Source organism: Lates calcarifer, linkage group LG15, assembly GCF_001640805.2.
Source record: "Lates calcarifer isolate ASB-BC8 linkage group LG15, TLL_Latcal_v3, whole genome shotgun sequence".
Lineage (NCBI taxonomy): Eukaryota > Metazoa > Chordata > Actinopteri > Centropomidae > Lates > Lates calcarifer.
In genome coordinates, this window is record NC_066847.1 from 11335768 (window position 1) to 11353883 (window position 18116).

The 18116-nt window shown below is 40.2% G+C and overlaps 1 protein-coding gene across 1 annotated transcript; it reads right to left on the reverse strand.

Moving 5' to 3' along the window:
• Nucleotides 1–892: 892 nt before the first annotated feature.
• Nucleotides 893–16470, reverse strand: cers2b (ceramide synthase 2b). Its single transcript, XM_018680426.2, has 11 exons — nucleotides 15991–16470; nucleotides 9206–9379; nucleotides 8248–8365; nucleotides 8017–8135; nucleotides 6074–6131; nucleotides 5741–5791; nucleotides 4757–4849; nucleotides 4199–4327; nucleotides 3716–3822; nucleotides 3458–3611; nucleotides 893–2813 (listed from the first exon to the last, which is right to left on the reverse strand). The coding sequence occupies exons 2-11, from the start codon at nucleotides 9376–9378 to the stop codon at nucleotides 2658–2660; spliced, it is 1158 nt and encodes a 385-aa protein (XP_018535942.1). The 5' UTR covers nucleotide 9379; nucleotides 15991–16470; the 3' UTR covers nucleotides 893–2657.
• Nucleotides 16471–18116: the final 1646 nt, after the last annotated feature.

Consider the following 18116-nt stretch of genomic DNA (forward strand, 5'->3'; position numbering starts at 1 on the left):
ATAATGTAGGTTGAAACCGATATTATACAGTGTGAGGATACAACACATCTGGCATCACATGCCTCATATCCAACCCAACAAGATGTCATAGTTAAATCTCAGCACTGCAGGAAGAAGTACTGAGATCTTTAACTTAAGTAAACTTTTTTACACATATACTCATGCCTAATATTAAAAATGTTACTCAAAGATGGATTACCGACCCCCCCCCCCCCCCCCCAGACCCTTAAAGACCCACAATCCCCATGTTTATCCCTCTGTATCTCTGTCAACATGATTAATCAAACATTTAGTAGACGTTTTTACTGAGTGCTTTTGATATAGTTTGATTACAATTAATATTCAAATTCATGCAGGACTTTTACTTGTAATGGAATATTTTTACACTGCTGTTTTGGTACTTTTACTTAAGTAAAGGATCTGAAAACTTCTTCTACCACTGTTCACACTACTGAAGAACAACATCAGCTTTGATATGTCCTCCATCTTGTGGCCCTGTATAGTCATGTTCTAGTTTTAAGACCTGTTTTAATATATATTGATTGTGCAAGCACAATGACATTGCAATTGCATCAGCTGTGAATGGTGCATGTTGTGGTCATTTGTCGCAATGTGTGTTATCAGTTCAAAAGAAAACAGAAAACCTCAGGCAAGGTAATATTATGTCATCACACTGATAACTGTAAAGCTGCATGTGCCGTGTGTACATATGATTATATATTCTTCTCAGAGTGAATAAAATGGTGAGATGTAAGTCATGTAAAAATTCTTTGTATTTTTACATTATGTCAGATGTGGTCTCAAGGGACAAAATCATGTTGTAATTTACACAGTTAAAGGATTTACTGTATGTGGTGACATGACATAAAGAAATGAAAACAAATTCACAGTGTTGTCATTGTGATTCATGATCTTTGCTTTTATTATTAATAACAATACTTAGGCATCATTAAACAAAAAATACAAAAAAATAACACTGTAATTAGGACACAGCTGTTTCTTCTGTATCACTGGGGGAGAGAGGTTGCTGGTTGGTCTGGGTTAGTATTAAGGAAGGTGTTGGTGGAATGAGGGTGAGGTTGAAGGGAGGGTAATTTATGAAGGAGAGTGATTGATGAATGAGATGGTGGGGAGGGAGGATGTTCTAATCTTTCAGATGAATCTGAGAGGTGAGGTGGAGACAGGAAAGAAAAGGAGAGGACATGAAGACAGGAGAGAGAGCTTCCCATACATTACAGATAAGGCACTTGACATACAAAGAACTTTAAAGCATAAGAACAAAACTGCAACACTTATTGTTTCATGAATTCCTCCAAAGTCTCAAAACTGAAACAATTAACTCCTAAAAATCAGATTTCCATTTAAAAAAATCATAAGAGAACATACCTGTAAACCTGTGTCATACACAGAATCATACCTAAAATCATTCACTTAGATCAACACTTAAATTCTCACCCAGGTTGATGAATAAAACCCAGGCTACTAGGCAGTGGATTGAAGAAAGCTAGCCAATATTTGTCAAATCTGGAAAAGGTTAATCTGTCTGCCTCAGTAAAACTCCTGTGTTTCAACAAAGCAGCCCACTTTCGCAATGATTATATGGAGAGTCATTGGTTTTCGGTCGGTAGCATTTTCAGTGTGAGTCAAGACTCAACTAGATCAAACTGCTTCAGCCAAAAAACCAGAGGAAAAAAAAACATTCAGCTCAGTCACAACTAGCAGGAAGCTGTGATTTCTACTGAATTGCTTATGCTGAACACTCATTTCTGGGTATTACTGACTCAAACAGCAAAGAATGAGAATGATAACCTCTGCAGTTCAGACATCTTCTTTTGGAAGCAGTATGCTGGATTCAAAACTGAACTGGAATTAAAATAAAAATCTACAAAAACTGAGACCATATGTATTCCTTTCACCTTACGAGTTAGATTACTTTGTAAATGGCACAGGCCGCATTGGAGAGCAGAGGCACACAGTCCAGCTGCAAATTATTACATTATATAAGAGACAAAGTTAATGTTTGTGCAAAGACGTCGCAATAGCTGATCAAACACGTAATTGCATAGACAAAAATTAGGGAAATAAATGCCCTACTGTTTCACTTTCATAAAACTTTCATTCTTTTGTTCTTTTTAGTAGAAAACGCAAAAAGTACAACGAATAAAGCAACTCAAGATTAAAGCATAAAAGCTATAAAATGGCATTGAACAGCAATTAGCTGGCTCTAAGGCACACAGTTAGAACAAGAAAGCTAAAGCAGAAGCAGCATCACTGCGCTCCTGTGTCTTCTCCACACTTCTCCTCTCCATTTTCTCCCCTGCGTCTTTGAAATTTTGTGACTGACATCTCACACTGACAATGATACATTTTTCTCTGATGACAAAGCAGGAAAAAAAGGCCCTGCCACTTAATGTAGTGTATATCATCTGCTGGATCTCTGTGCCCTCTAAAAGTACGAATGAATGTGTGAGTGTGTTTTTGTGTCATGCAAAAGTAACAGTGTCAAATCTCCTCGGGATATCTGCTGTTCTCGGTTTTTCGAGAATGACTTGCCTCCCTCTCTTCTTCTTTCTCTTTCTTTTCATCCCTCCCTCCTGCTCCCCCACCGAGGGATATGAGTCCTTCTCACATTCCTACATCCTGACACTTGTTTGCTTTCACTCTGTCTTGCTGTGGTTGTTGTTGTGGACTGTGTGACCATTCAGCACTGGTCCATTTTTCTTTATGTCCTTCTTATCTTCCACCTTCTCTTCCTCTTCTTCTTCTGATTCATCTGTTTCATCTTTGTCACTCCTTTCATCATCCACTTTTTCCTGGAAAAAAAGGAGAGAGAGGGGGTGAGGAAAAGGGGCCGTTTAGAAACATCATAAATCAAGGAGATCTTCCACTCAGACTGTACTGGAGCTCTGGTCAGTTTCAGAATAAACTGTCCAGCTGCATGTATGAATATGTGTGTGTGTGTGTGCACAGCTGGCTGTGTGTAAAAGGTTTTTATGATGACATGAATTCACTCCTATAGTTCCTTCGTTCTTTCCTTACCTATGTGAGATATATTCTGATGTTGCACATATCTTTACTTTTGGCTATTTTACACTTCATCTGTTTAATATTTTAGTTCTACTGCTTTTATCTTTTATTCTTTCAAGCAGTTCTAATCAATATTTCTATTTTTTATTACATTAACTCCTCAGCTCAGCAACTTCCAGGGTACAAACACAGTTTACTCCAGCTGATTTCACCACTTGCACTTAGGTTTTCAGTTCACACCCTTGAACTGACACTAACTTTACTTCAGGAAGTCCACTTGAACTGACACCTCTCATTTCAGCTTCATTCAGTGTTTATACTTTTACTGAAACTTCAATTTGTCTAATTTCTAATTTCTTTTTTTTTTTAGCTTCTTTCAGTATTTCATCTGAATCATGAGCTTTTCATGTAGATTTCTTTGCTTGCTTACATTGTTGGTGAGGAAGCGGACTGCTATGCGTATGATGAGGACAGCCCAGAAGATATGTAGACACTGCAGAATCATCAAAAGTCCATTGAAGAAGTAGTAGCCAAAGAAGGGTTCGTAGATAGTCACTGGGTAAACCCATGTACAGTAAATAATCCTGCAGCAGAGAAGGTAAGGGTTGAAGACGAGCCAACTGGGTAGCATGCACAAGAGAAACATCCAGCGGTACATTACAATAAAACATTTAAAATGTGCGTGTACCAGAAGGGGAAGATGACCAGACGGGTGACGATAAAGATTGCAGCAAATACAATGAAGATGTAGTTACAGGCATTTCGCCACCCAGCATAGTTGAACATCTTTGCAGACTGTCAGCAGGAGAAGAAGGAAGAAAAATATTTTTTATTTAAAAGAAAATTGCACACAAATTGATAATAAATTTGTTTGAGTAATGAAAATTGTAGTTTTAGCTTCCTCCACTAGATGGTAGTGTATCACAAGTATCAACAAAACTTAACTCTTAGTTGAGTTGTAGCATATAAAGAATCTGACATCTAACATAAAAAAATGTTATGGTGAATATTCATAATGGCTTTATTTGTATACTGTAATTGTATAACAGCTTCTACAGTTAATATGTGTCACTCACTGGTTGTGACTGTAGGCACCTGTTTGTTTGTGTAATAGTGTAGTAATCAAGACTATGAATACAAACTACTGCTGTGACTCTTTGGAGACGTTTACCTCGAGGAGGTAATCCGAGGAGTCATGCACCAGCATGATGAGAGTTCCAGCACGGATGTAATTAACACACCAGGAGAAGCTGATGAGGAGGATGGTCGCTACGTGGTGAACAATCTGCTCCTTGAAGTCCTAAAGAGAAGGAAACATGGTGGAAGGACATGTATTATGCTGGGGAAGGGAAATTGTTAGGAATACCTATCTGTGTGTTGCATTTCTTAAGTGGGTCTCTGTACATGGCGGTAAATCCTTCTTAAGAGGTATCTAGGTTAAAATATTGTGTTGGAGGAACACCCAGTGCCTCTTTGGAAAGATTGTCCTCACTGCACTCAGCTGACCCAGTCTGAGCAAAGTCCAAACACTCACACACACAAACACACGTGTAACAACAGTCTAATGTCCACCCACAGTCCATGCCAGATGTCAAACTGATCAGATAGTAAGAACAGACTGTCTTCCTCTTGTGCACAGGTGACCATGATGTAATCAAAAACTCTCAATCAGAGATCAAGCGTTTCATTTACTTTTCCCTCTGTTGCAATGCAAGTCAAATCCACTCACTTTGCGCTTGACATCAGAAGCCACACTGAACAGCAGAGAGCCGTAGAAACCCAGCTCAATCATGTAGTACCAATACTGAGATGGCAGGAGAGTCTGTAGGAGAGGAAACAGATCTTTAATTTCAAAATCAATCTGCACACATCTATGTTTGGAAACTGGGTCTACTACTAACCACTATTTTAATTATTGATTAATCTTTCATTTATTCTCTTGATTTTAATCGATTTATTATTTGGTCTATAAAAGCTCTTAAAGCCCAAGTTGACACATTCAATTTGCTTGTTTTGTACAGCTAAGAGTCTGAAACCCACATATATTCCGTTGATTATCACAGAAGGCAGACAAGCAAAAGCAACATGTTTACATCGGAAAGGCTGGAAACTTTTCTTTTCTTGGCATTAGCTTAAAAATGACTTAGATCATGAACAATTGTCTGAATTAATTCACTGATCATTTCAGCTCTATTGAGAACTCTGTATTAGGAGGGTGTCTTGTGATTTATGTAGTGTTCACTGAATTAAATTTAAGACCTTTTAAAGACCTCTTCTAGTAAAACATACAGTAGAATCCAATTTAATACCTTCTTCAGGCCTACAATTACTAATTCCTAGTTCTTTGCTTAACATGACCTGGATCCAGGTAGGTGGCAGAAAACTGATGGATGGATTAACCAATTACAAAATAATTAATCAACTTAAATTTGTGCTAAATGCTCAAAACTTGCATACTATGAGTCAACGAGCCTCCATGCTGCTGTCGCTGTCAGTAGTCACAGAGTTTGATATAGGTCTGATGGTGCTGACTTAAACTTCACAAGAGTGGATTTAACAGCCTCCTCTGTGTACAATCCATCAGTCTCATTGCAAATTTCAGACTTTCTGATACCTTCTGAGGCGTTTTTATTGGGGAACTGAATTCATTGCTATTTCAAGACCTGCAGATACTCTTGTTGTTTTAGTGTGAATAGCCATCCCAGACACGTACCAACACAGGAAAGCCCTGCCACATCTCCTTCAGGTCATACAGCCAAGGTTTCTAGAAGGAGAGATGAGACGTGAGTGAGACAGCAGAGCTCGGCAGATGTATTTATGTCAACTGACTCAGCATGGCAATGGGTCGATGCTGCTCCTCTGACAGTGAGAAAGGTGAGGTTATCACAGCAAAAAAAAGACCACGGACACTGCCAAGTTATGATGACAGGGCAGGTGACGAATGAGGATGTGAACATACAGAGACGAAAGGAGGAGGAGGTGGTGGAGGAGGAGGAGGAGGAGGAGGAGGAAGAGGAGGGGTTGAGGTTAACATGGCAGTACTCACATCGATGAGGGCGGCCAGGCCAGCAATGAAAGCAAGAAGGTAAAAGGTAAATCTCCAACTGCAAGAGAACACACACACATACAAACACACTCTCTATTCAGTCAATGAGGAAAAAGACAATAGACACATTTTCTACCAGAAGACAAATAAACACATCACACAACACGTGCGCACACAGTCACAAACACAGGAATGCACATTGGAAAGAAACGCCAGGCTGAGTGAATGGCCTGGAAAAATCTGGTGAACTACGCTGAGAATGTCAAATCAGGACACACACAGGCACACGCGCGCACGCACACGCACACACACACACACACACAACGAGAGCTGTCAGACCATATCCTCCCTGTTAATATCCTGTAACAGATACAGTGAGGGGGTCGTTCCCACTGCAGCCTCAAATACAGGTGAAGAACACAGCAGCAGAGACAGACAGAGGAGAAGGGCGGACACACAGAGAGGCAGAAGAGACAGCTACAGTGTGAGAAATACACACCAGTGGCGGAAAATAAGGGACGGAGACAAACAATAGATTGATTCAGAGGAGAAATGTCGTAACACACGCAGTGAAAGACACACCATAACCGGACAGTGATAAACATGCAGTCACAAGCACATCTTCACACACGCACATGATATGCTGAATGTTAGTCCACTATAAAACTGCTTAAATATGGCTTTTCACGCACAACTTTGAATTACTGTCTTCTTGCAGATTAAAGGGACAGTTCACCTAACTACAAGAAACTTATTTTCACTTATATCTAGTGGTATCTAGCCCCGCAGATAATTCTGGCTTAACTTACTCACTTTATTAAATATCTATCTCAGAGCTAGGATTGGTGATTTAACTACCACGAGTCAGAAAACAGTTTGGAATCAAGATTCACAATTTCCCAAAGTCCAGGGTGGCATTTAAATTGCTTGTTTTGTTCAGAACTAAAGGATATTCTGTTTACTATCACATTAGACACAGAAAGGCAGGGGATCCTCATGAGAGAGAAGCTTAGACTAGGGTTTGCATTGTCAAATAAAAGTCTGTTGATCAACATCATTTCAGCTCTAGTCACAGCAATAAAAAAATTTGTAAAAAGTAAAAAAATGGCAAAACAGTATTCCTGTCACCCTTTGCAATTGATAATTAGAAAAAAGCTGCTCAATAATGTCTCCAGTTCAAAGTAATTCCAATAAAACCTGTGAAGTCTGTGTCTTCTGTAGTTTGAGTGAACTGATCCTTTAAGTGACATAAAGAGCTGACATGGATCTTAACATGAACAATGACAATGACAGTGAAGCTAATGAATGACTGGTAATGACAGTCACATGACCAAAGAGGAGATATACATAGAACATGACACATGATATGGAATAATGCATTAACAACTCATCTGTGAATGTTTTCGTCTGTATGCATATCACTACATATCTGCCTGTGTGTCAGGCCTGGTCATGCTCAGAGTACCATGCTATCTGCAGCTGTTATAGGTATGCCTGTCTTTTACTGTGCTGTATATTTAAGTGTCTGCTGTTGCAGCAGTGTGAATCCTGCCAGCTGAGCTTAACTTCAGCAACATTGTCTTATCAGGTTATTGTGTTGTTTTAACTCTGCTTCTGTTACAGTAACTGCTCACTCATAAAAATAACTGTCAGTGGTGACAGAGCCCCTGTTGCCAAGGCTCTGTGCTAATCAGTATGTGGATGCTTGGATTTGTGTGTGTATGTGTATGAAGAGTTGGGGCTACAGGCATGGCAGCAGCAGAGTGGCATTGTAACGAGTTCATGTTAAAAATAGAGGGTTACTTTTGCCCTCAGAAATGTGCTCATATAGCCAGAGGAATGCAAGGATGGGCAGCTGTTTCAGCCTGATTTATAGCTTACAGTATATATACAGTATATATATTTATAAGACAGAAAGAGTGTGTGTTTGTGTGTTTCTTTACCTGGCTTCTCGAAATTTTTTGAGCAAACTCGGTCTGTCCTGGTTCCTCCGTCTCCTGAACCATCGCTGCACTTGTCTTTCTGAGTGGCCAGTCTGCTTGCAGAGACTTGCTATTGAACTCTGTGAACAACATAGACAGGTCAGATTTGAGTATTTAATTCCCTGACAGCACACTTAGTATGGTGCTCCGTCTTTTTTTTTAAAGAGTGTGTGTGCATATATGAACATTTACCTGTGTAGGGTTTTTGGTAATGTTACAGTAGTATGACTCCAGTGTGGGGTTGTGAGGGACTTTGAGCCGTACTGTCTCTTTCACCCCGAGTAGAGAGGCCAGGGGCGTAGCCACTGTCCTGTAATTATAAAGAGGTTGTTGACACACAGAAAGATCAAATGAAGAGAGAGGGTAGAAACAGTGAGAAACTGTGGATGCAGTGATGTGTAAAAACCACACAAACACTTTTATGTTGTGGGAAATGACACACCCAAATTTGACAAAAATTAAGTTCACATCAAACTAGTCAATAAAATTTTACTATGGCCATCATAGTTAGGCTAATGTAAATGAGTATGTTGATAGGGTTTAATGCAAAAAAGACTTTGAGTAAGTCATGATAAAGGCTTTGCTGCCACATGCTGCATGTTTGCCAGAATAAAGTGCCTTTAAATAGTGTTATTTGTACTGTTGTTTGTCATCTAACTAAAGTTGGCTCGCTTTATAATTTGCCACTCTATAGCTGGATGGGAGGTAGGAATAAAAACAATGATGAGGAAGAGGGCTATTAGCAAAATATCATAGGTGGACTCTGCAGCAGCTGTCTGATTTCCAAAAGATTAGCTTCTGGAAACAGGAACACTGCACTTGTGTGGGTTATAATATAAGTAACTTGGGAGAGAGAACCCTTACTGAAGAGGGAACTGTGTAAGGAGAATTAAATAAGTGCTGAGAAAAAAAGCAAAAGATAAAAACTGCATTCTCAAGTAAAATAATCGAATTAGAGGTCAGGAGGAGATGACCGATGGCCAGACTGAAGGAGAAAAAAATGAAGTGAAAGTAGCAGACGAGGATAAAAGACTGGACAGAATGACAGGGAAATACGTGTAAATATAGAGGAAGCAAATGTTTGAATTAATAACCAAAGACGCAGACAAGGAGCAGAGATACTGGGTAAAACTGTGACAAATGGACTGACCTCTCAAAGATCTGACGAATAATGAGGAATACGAGCGCGATGGGCAGTGCCACCCACAAGTCGCGGGCTTTGGCGTATACTCGTCCATCCCGATCCTCCAGGTCAGCCCAGCCCAGGCCCTCCGGAAACCACAGCCGCTCCTGCCAGAACCACTCACTCAGCTCCGAGAGCATCCTGCAACACAGGACACACAGGCAGTCAGCACCCGTTTTATCAGTTTATTAGGCTGTAAAGCTTCAGACTCAAAACCTAAGACACACATGATGAAGAGGAAGAATCCACACCCTAAAAAAACTAAAAATTTGTACATGGTTCCTCCTAAAATCTGAATGCACAAGCAGTCTTTAGGGGCCAACTTTAAAGACATCTGCTTTACAGGCCTGGCTATGTATATGGGAAGACATCTGTGATTAGGAATGTTTGCTAGCATGTAATTAAGAGAATTAGATGATGGTACTAACGTTTCCCTGTTATTGGAAGTCTGCCTGTAGGTTTTTCCTAATGCATATAGCAGAACACATGCAGCATACAGGGAGCTCAGGAGGCCCACGTGAGGGAGGAGAAATCAGACCAACAACTGAGCAAATCTTTTTCTTCATGCTTTCAACACCAGCACTCCCCTCAACAGTTGACAGCAGCTGTGAGAGTTGGTTTTGACTAAAGAGAGTGTACAGATGAATATTTCTGCTGCTAAGTTCTAGGAGTGGCAGAAAAGGAGAGTAACAGGGAAGCTTGGTGGTGGTGGTGAGGAGGAAAGGAGGGAGCCTCTGAAGGAAGTGAGTCATGATTCATCCATATGTGCAAAGCCGTTGGGGCAACCCCCCCCATACACACTCTCATCTCTGGAGTCCCCTTTCAGATCTACAGTAACTCCCCTCCCGCCCCGTGCAGCTGTAAATGCCAAAGCTATGTAACCGCTTCACTCCCACTCCCATCCCCACCCTGCTGCTCCCCGCCAGTAATCAAGAAGGATTCCCTCTTTGGCCCAGAGAGCTAGAGCCATGTGTAATACTCCTCCTCTCTTGACTGTCTTTAATATACTGCTTAAATTATGTTTAGGGAATAATGTACTGATAAAGGTTCTTCTGAAGAGAAGCAGGGAGTAGTGAGACTACAACACAAAGTCCTCATTTATGTCTAGAACTGGGTATCATTTGAGAGTTTTTGATAATAGTGCCAATACAGTGCCTGCGTTTCAGTACCAAAGGTGAGAAAAATAGTGGAAGAGAGTATCATAAAAGTGACTTAATTAGACCCAGTTTCATGCATTAACATTCTCTAAACATCCATCTGACCAGATATTCCATTACAGCTTTTAGTACTTGGTACTTTTCAATACTCAGTTTTACCAACATGTTTTGTATTGAAGTTTGATATGCAGCCTTAGTAGTCGATGTCCTCATCTATGCCATAAAACGTGTCAAGTTCTAATTCAGACCAGCTCTTGACGTTTGACACTGGTGGGCCACCCTTCATTAGGTCAGCCCTAAAGGTAAAACATACTGCTGCTAGCTGTAGCCTCTGACACCATCCATGGGAGGGTGTCATGGTTGAGTGTGTCAGTTATTTTCCACATCATGTCATGTTAGTCATGGCCCTTGTTTCCTGTTGCAACAGCACGGCTGGCCGAGCATTGGGCCTTTCTCTCTTTCTCTCCCTCACTCTTTCTCCCCTCTCAGCACAGGTGGTGGTGGATGGGAAGGGTGACATATTTTTCCCAGTCATTTTGCCAGCTCTTCCACTTCAGTAGCACTACATCTCACTTCTCCTCGTAGTGTCCAGCCAGATCTTGTGAGCTCTGCTGAACAGCATGTCCGTGTTTGCGTATATGGCTCCATAAAGAAGCCGCGTAATCTAACCAAAAACAGATAACAAAATCAGCATCTGGGCACAAATAAAGATGGTTCAAAGGGCAGAAGTGGTGAGGAATGTAGACAGGTAGTCTGCGTTGACTTTGCTGTCTAATAAAAGATTTCCCATTATAGCAACCGACTATAAACTGTTAATAAGCGTATAATTAGGCTCAATATAGGATAATCACACACACATTCCCAAATACAAATATGCACACACCCAAAAACAACACAGGAGAAAAAAACCTGCATCTAATCAAGGGCAAATTCATTATATTTCACACTGCTGCTACAGTGTGCTGTGTGAGGAGGAAATTTTAGGATCCCAGAGGATATTTTCAGGGTTATTTGTTGAGATCATCCAGTGAATTCAGCATGTTAAAGCACTTTTCCCCCCACAGCTTTCCTAACACTACATTCCATTGGCCCACATGATCATATGACCATACTCTGACCATTTCAAAGGTCCAATAAAAATAAAGGATGCCCCTGGCAGGGGAGGGAGAAAGGAAGTTCTCTGACTCTCTCTGACTCTCTGACTTTTTCTCCCTTCCTCACTATCGATATACATTACAAGGATGTGGTCATTGTAAACAGAAATCAAGCTCCTGGCTGGCAGAGTGCAGCCTCAGCTGTTACTGTTTCTTCTCAGCTCTGCCTAAATCCTGAGTTTACAAACTTAAAATGTAGTTTCTGAAACATAAAGGAAAAGGGGAACAACCACATGAGGAAAACCTTAACAGACCAGACTGGAACCTGGTACAGAGTCCAGGAATATTTGGAGAATGTAAACATACTGCCACCGTACCGAGGGGAAGCTCCAGCTTTCCCATTCACTCTCCATGGTTGAATAACATCTTATGGAGTTTTACAGTCACCCATACTTTGTTTATCTGAATGATAGGAGACTGAGTCAACTAGAGGAACAGAAGTCATGAGACAGTAGCAATGTTCTCTGACTGTGAGTCATTCATAACATACCATCTATGTATGTACAACTACCCATTTACTCACATCCATCCATACTTAAGTTGCTCACTGACAGCTGAGTCATTCAAACCACAACCTTTAGAAAAAATATCAGGAGGCAGACACAGGGAGATCAGACAGTTCAGACAGAGCATACTGTGGACTACAAGACATGAGAGGTCAGAGCTGAGTTTGCAGGTTTGAGTGTTTGATAAGTCAAAGACAGAGTGGCACATTGACAAAAGGTCACAAGACCAGGTCAAAATGGAGCAGAGTCAGTCAGATAAGTCGTCAGCTCTAAATCAAGTCACGGCCTTGAATGCTACTGTAACTCATTATGTTACGTTTACAGTACAGCATTGTGCAGAGCTGACGTCAGTACTTTTTGGACACTGAGTAAAGAATTGTCAGATACTGGACGTTCTTGTCAGATTCTTAGCCTTGTTTACTTATTCTCAGATTAGATTAAGTCCTGAATTAAATTATTGTTTTACTTTTTTTTTTGTTCTCGTTTTGGAACTCAATTATGACACTGGTGCAGGTATCAAAGAGCTTAAAATGATACCTTCTCCACCTGGCATATTGAGTATGAGTGTATTGCGGGGCTGGGAATAGTGACACTCAGTACTACTTCCATATAGTATATACCACTCAGCCATGCTGTGCCCTGCTGATATGATAAAGGAGTCCCCGGACAAAAGCTTCACTAAAAACAGAAAAGATTGTATAACCTAACCTACAATGACTATGAAAGAACATCTCACTGACAAATCTGATACTGAACTGTAGTAGTGTTGCCTCTAAAATACTGAAGCACATCATCTTTCCTTTCTAGGTAAACACCTTTGGTGCATTAACTTGTAGAACGTACAGGTGAGAGCTGAATCAATTAGTCTATTGAGAAAAAAACTACCTTGATTATTGTTTGAGTCATTTTCAAGCTAAAAAGTTTAATTTTACCAGGTCCCAGCTTCTCATATTTTAGGATTTAGTTGCTGATCTTTGTCATGTAGTGTCTTGGAGTACTGGACTGTTGGTTACACTGAGCAAGACAAGCCATTAGAATATGTAATCAGTTTCACTATTTTCTGACCTTTTATGAACCAAACAATTAATTGAGAAAAATGCTTGGGTGTCTAATTGTTACGGACAATAATCACTAGCTGCAGCCCTAGTTTAAATGCTTTTTTAACGTTTTTTTGCGCTGACAAGAGTAAAATGATGGAAACACAAAACCAACTAAGTAGCAGCTGTGGCAAAAATGAATATCAGTCAAGCTGTAGCCCAAAGTAGATGGTAGGTATTACGTGTGTCAACCTTCTATACTGACATCCTTCACTTCTTGTGGTCCAACATACAGCCACAGTTTATATATCACAGTAAAAAAATGACATTCTTAATGAACATATTGTGGGAAGAGGTGGTGGTTCACGAGGCTGGCATGCTTTCTGCACAGGGCTGATTAGCTGTAACTCAGGTCATGCCTTGGACATTTTGAGCCAGACGGTTTTGAGGGTGAGTCATACGCATCCCTCACATTTTCAACGTTCCTCGGGATCATGGGTTGACAGAAAACAACTCAGAGTGCTTTTTAACAAAGTACAAGATCCAGGTGATTAGGCAAAAACAGAGAGGTTACAGAGAACGACATACTGTAAGTAGGAGAAAATGCCAAATCATCCCTGGGGCTTCTGTGTTTTAGATAGAGATCACAAAGGTCAACTTTAACACCTTTCTGTGACCCTGATGAATTATTGATGGAGAGATTCAATCAGCTGGCATACTGATTTGAATAGGCCTGTTCAGGAGGTGTGAAGGTAATATTGTCATGCTGATTCCCTTCTCCTGTTCCTTCTGTTGAATGGAAACTCTGCAGGGTAATGATCATCAAAGACTGACACTGAGCTACCTCTGTGCAAAGAAAGTCAAGGCAACATTCCTGTTTTCAACTAAATTACTGATTACTCAGTGAACAGAGCTAAAGAAGCAGAAGATGTAATTATTGACAGAAGGTATTTTCTGCTCAGGTTAGGGAGAAATGGACCAAAAATAAATCATATAAAAGATGTGTTTGTTTCTTCTAGACTGTCAGTTTTGTGAGTAACAAGAGGCATACTAAATAAATTCTTCAGTTAGTCTTACCAATGGACAATTGCTGACAGTAAGTAACTATAGTATAATCTAGGGCTGAGGAAATCATCATCATAGTAAATGACTTAAATGATTAATCAATTAATCAAAAAAGATTGTTGGGGAATATTTTTTTCCTAGATCAACTGACCAATTATATGTTTCAGCACTACAGTTAGGCTTTTAAGAGACAAAGATAAAGATGATGTCTGACCACCTGAATACAACACTTTTATCATTACATACACACACATATTTGCATTTACAGCCTATTACCATGTAGTTGATTTATCTAAATTTGAGTTCCAATGTGTGCTCATGGTGGGATACACAAATCTCAAATGGTTACAAATAAAACCTTACAAAACAGCAATATTATTCCCATAATCTTCTTGCAGGGACTTTCAGCGGGTTGTGATAATTACATGTCAGTGAGTTTACAGCTACCTTATCTCAATTTATGAGATTGTTATTCTCTATTTTTTTTTTCAGGTGTTTCCTGTTACTGTGATGTTCATTATAGCTTTGCTACTCCCTTTGATAAGGGGGAGTAGCAGAAAAACCTAAGTGACGACTAGTGGCAGAAGAAGAGTTCAGATTTATAATTCAAAAATACCAACACAGCCATGTTTTATATCAAATTTTTGTTAATGCTGATGCATTGATGCATTAGCAGCATTTCACTGTTCAGGCCCCTCCAAAGTGTTAGTATAAATCTGACGGGTCATGAGATAGTAGAACTTTTTTGTAAGCTAAAAAGGTTGGGAAATACTTCTTTAATAGTCAACAACACGTTGTTATTTTATAAGCTTATCAAATACTTTTTTTCATGGAAAGACTTCATCACAAATGGTAGTAATAAAAACTTGTGACAGTGTTGAGTTGGTATACTCACAGTACTTCCAATCAATTATAATTGATTGTTTTTATAACAGTCTTTTACTCAGGGCTGAGCAGGTCAGCTGAACAGACAAGTGTAAAACTCAACATGACCTGTATGGAGAATAAACTGAGACCTTTCAAGGATATTCTTCTGGAAATCAATAACTGCTTATAGACTCAACACAACTAACTAAGCTTTAAGTAAAGAAACAGAACTTTATTTCCCCAGTAATTAGTACCAAATTACATTGTTTTCTCCTGGAAATATCCTAAGAAATGATCAGGCTAATAATGGACCTGTTAGTACAGTAGGTAGCTACAGTAGTCAAATAAGTGTAGTAGAGTAAAAAGTACAATAATTCACTCTGATTTTGGAAATATACAGTGGCATAAAATCGGAATACTCAAAGTACAAGTACAATATTTGAGTAAACGTACTCAGTTACTTCCCACCAGTGGTGAAGACAACAATGATGCCAGGAGGAGGAGTCCCAAACTGAGACAAATCAGATTATCATGTTAAAAGGTCTACATATTGTATTCCCAAGAGTATCCCTGTTTGTAGCTGTACTAGTGTTGTATGTGTGACCTGAGCATGTGTACTTAACGCCGGTAATGTGGCTTAATCTGCTGCTAGTTAGCAAACTTTAGAGCGAGACCCACCACCATCTAGCCACGCGCCAGGCCGGCCTCATGTCTTCATATCAGACAACAAACGTTAACGGGTAGTAACGTGCTGTCAAATGGTAACAACCCTACGACGCCATTTGAGCGTTTTTGTTATTTCATCCGTTAAAATCCAACGGGGCCCGTTACATTTAATTAACCGACTCCGACATGAATGCGTAATGACGTCTGAGCGAAGTGAGGATGCGGAGCGCCGCAAATACACTCACGCGCACATAAACGAATAACATCTACTTGCCGACATGAAAGTGAAACGGTACTTACTTTGGTGTTTTCCCCCCGTAGTGAAGCGGAAAATGAGGCTTTCTGAGAGGAGAATGTCTCTTTTTTGGTCTTTTCCCTCAGAGTCGTCCGGGTCCCTCCTAGCTAGCCAAAAAACCTAACGGTGCTGTTGAGTGTTCCCAGCCCCACTGGCTGTGCTCAGAAGGGCGCAGTTTGTGTCCAAGTTTAGTGTCCGGGCTGATTTTTACATCTTCCCATTAAGTAAAAGCTTTGGTTTTCTTCTGTGGAAAAAGATTAACGGGGAGGAAAACAAGAAAAGTAGCTACAATAGGGAGACTACGTGAGATGCTGCAATGCGACCGGTTGTTTCTCTCCCAACAAACGTTAAATCTGTTTTCTCTCCCTCGTCGTGTCCCGGCTGATCTCTTTCCCCCTTGTGAGTCGGCGGGGTCTGTCTGGGTGTGAGGCCGGGCAGAGGCGGAGGTCGGGCCTGCAGGAGAGTGGACTGAGAGGAGCAGACAGAGGGAGGAGTGAGGGGATAACGGAGAGGGAGGGACGCGGATGACGTCCAAGCACATGAGAGAGCATTTGGCTGAGACGCGCACGCACGCATACACACAAACACACACACGCACACACACACATCCGCATTTTGTTTCCGGTCGGGGAGAAGTTTTACCACCCCCATCCCCCCACCCCATCCCCTTCTTTGTCTAATTTTTAGCCCTCCTTCTGTAATTTCACGTTTTCATGGATGATAAGTTTTTCTCGGCTGTGTACCGTTTCTTACACGAGTTATGCTTTGCCCCCCTCAGCTCTGACCTTTGACCCTCTTTGCAAACGCAGCATTGTTGATGTCATACATTTAGAGCTGCAAACTAAGTCAATTAAGCAAATAATCGATTGACAGACATTGGCAACTGTTATGGTAACCGATCATTTTTCAAGCTAAAATGCCAAATATATTCTCAGCTTCTTAAATTAAAGCATTTGCAGGTTTTCTTATGTGACAGTAAATTTAAATATCTTTGGGTTTTGGACAGTTGATTGGACAAGACAAGCAAATCAAAGCCATCATAGGTGTCTCACTGTGAATGTAATTTTTTTTAAATGTATTTAGTAACTGCCCTTCACAGCCATCAACCAACAACTGCATTTGAGATGAAACACTGAAAACACTTCAAATTACATCCTGAAGAACAATTTTGGTTTTGTGTTTATCATTCAGTGCCATGTATAGCTACAGTATATAAATCTTGACTCAGTGTGTGACCATTTTTAATACAAACATGTATTGTAAATGTTGGCATCTGCAGGTTTTGAGTGATATTTGTGTTGCAGTCACCCTTCCTAGAGCCCAGCTCTCTTCAGAGGGAATAGGCTTCCTATCCTTGTGACCCATGAACTATAAAACAATCATGTGAGGGGTAAAAGGCTGACATATGGTACAACATGACATGAGGTCTGACCTACCTAGAGACTGTAAAAGAGCTTGCCCCAGATAGTAACAGTTTGCACATGAACGTTGGGTTCAAATAGACAAGGTCAGTGAGGTTATTTGTCATATCAAGGCTAAATGCAAACTCTGTGGGCCTTTGTTTGATTTTACATTTATCTTAAAAATAATAGCTACATGACATTTTCTTAGGCCTGATTTTACAAAGTATATTAGACCCAGCAGGTGAGAGGTGAACTTTGTGACATGTAGGCTATATAACTGGTTCTCAGAGTCTGGGTTGCAACAAGGTGGTGGATCATGGGAGATTTTGAAGGGGTCAGAAAGCCAAGGGATCAAGAAAAATGTTTTGTTTTCATCCATTAAAGGTGAGTGACTAGTAGAGCAATTTAAAAAGTTTGAAAACCACAGGGCTGAACATGTGTTGTGAATCCAAGTAACAAATTATTTTTTACTTCTTATGCATTTGGTGAGTCCTGTTAAGTAATGTATTATGTGGTCATCCAACTCAGTAATGATACTAAAACGTTTTTTCTCTTGTAATTAATTGAATCAAGAACAGCTCAGTAAGGGAAAAACACTAAATTATTGTCCCACGGTAAGAAGAGTTTACTGGAACAGTGTTCTCAAAGATAAAACAAATACAGCATTTAATTCTGCTGAGAAATTAGCAGATTACTCCCATAAATGGATACAGTAGATAACAGGCCTG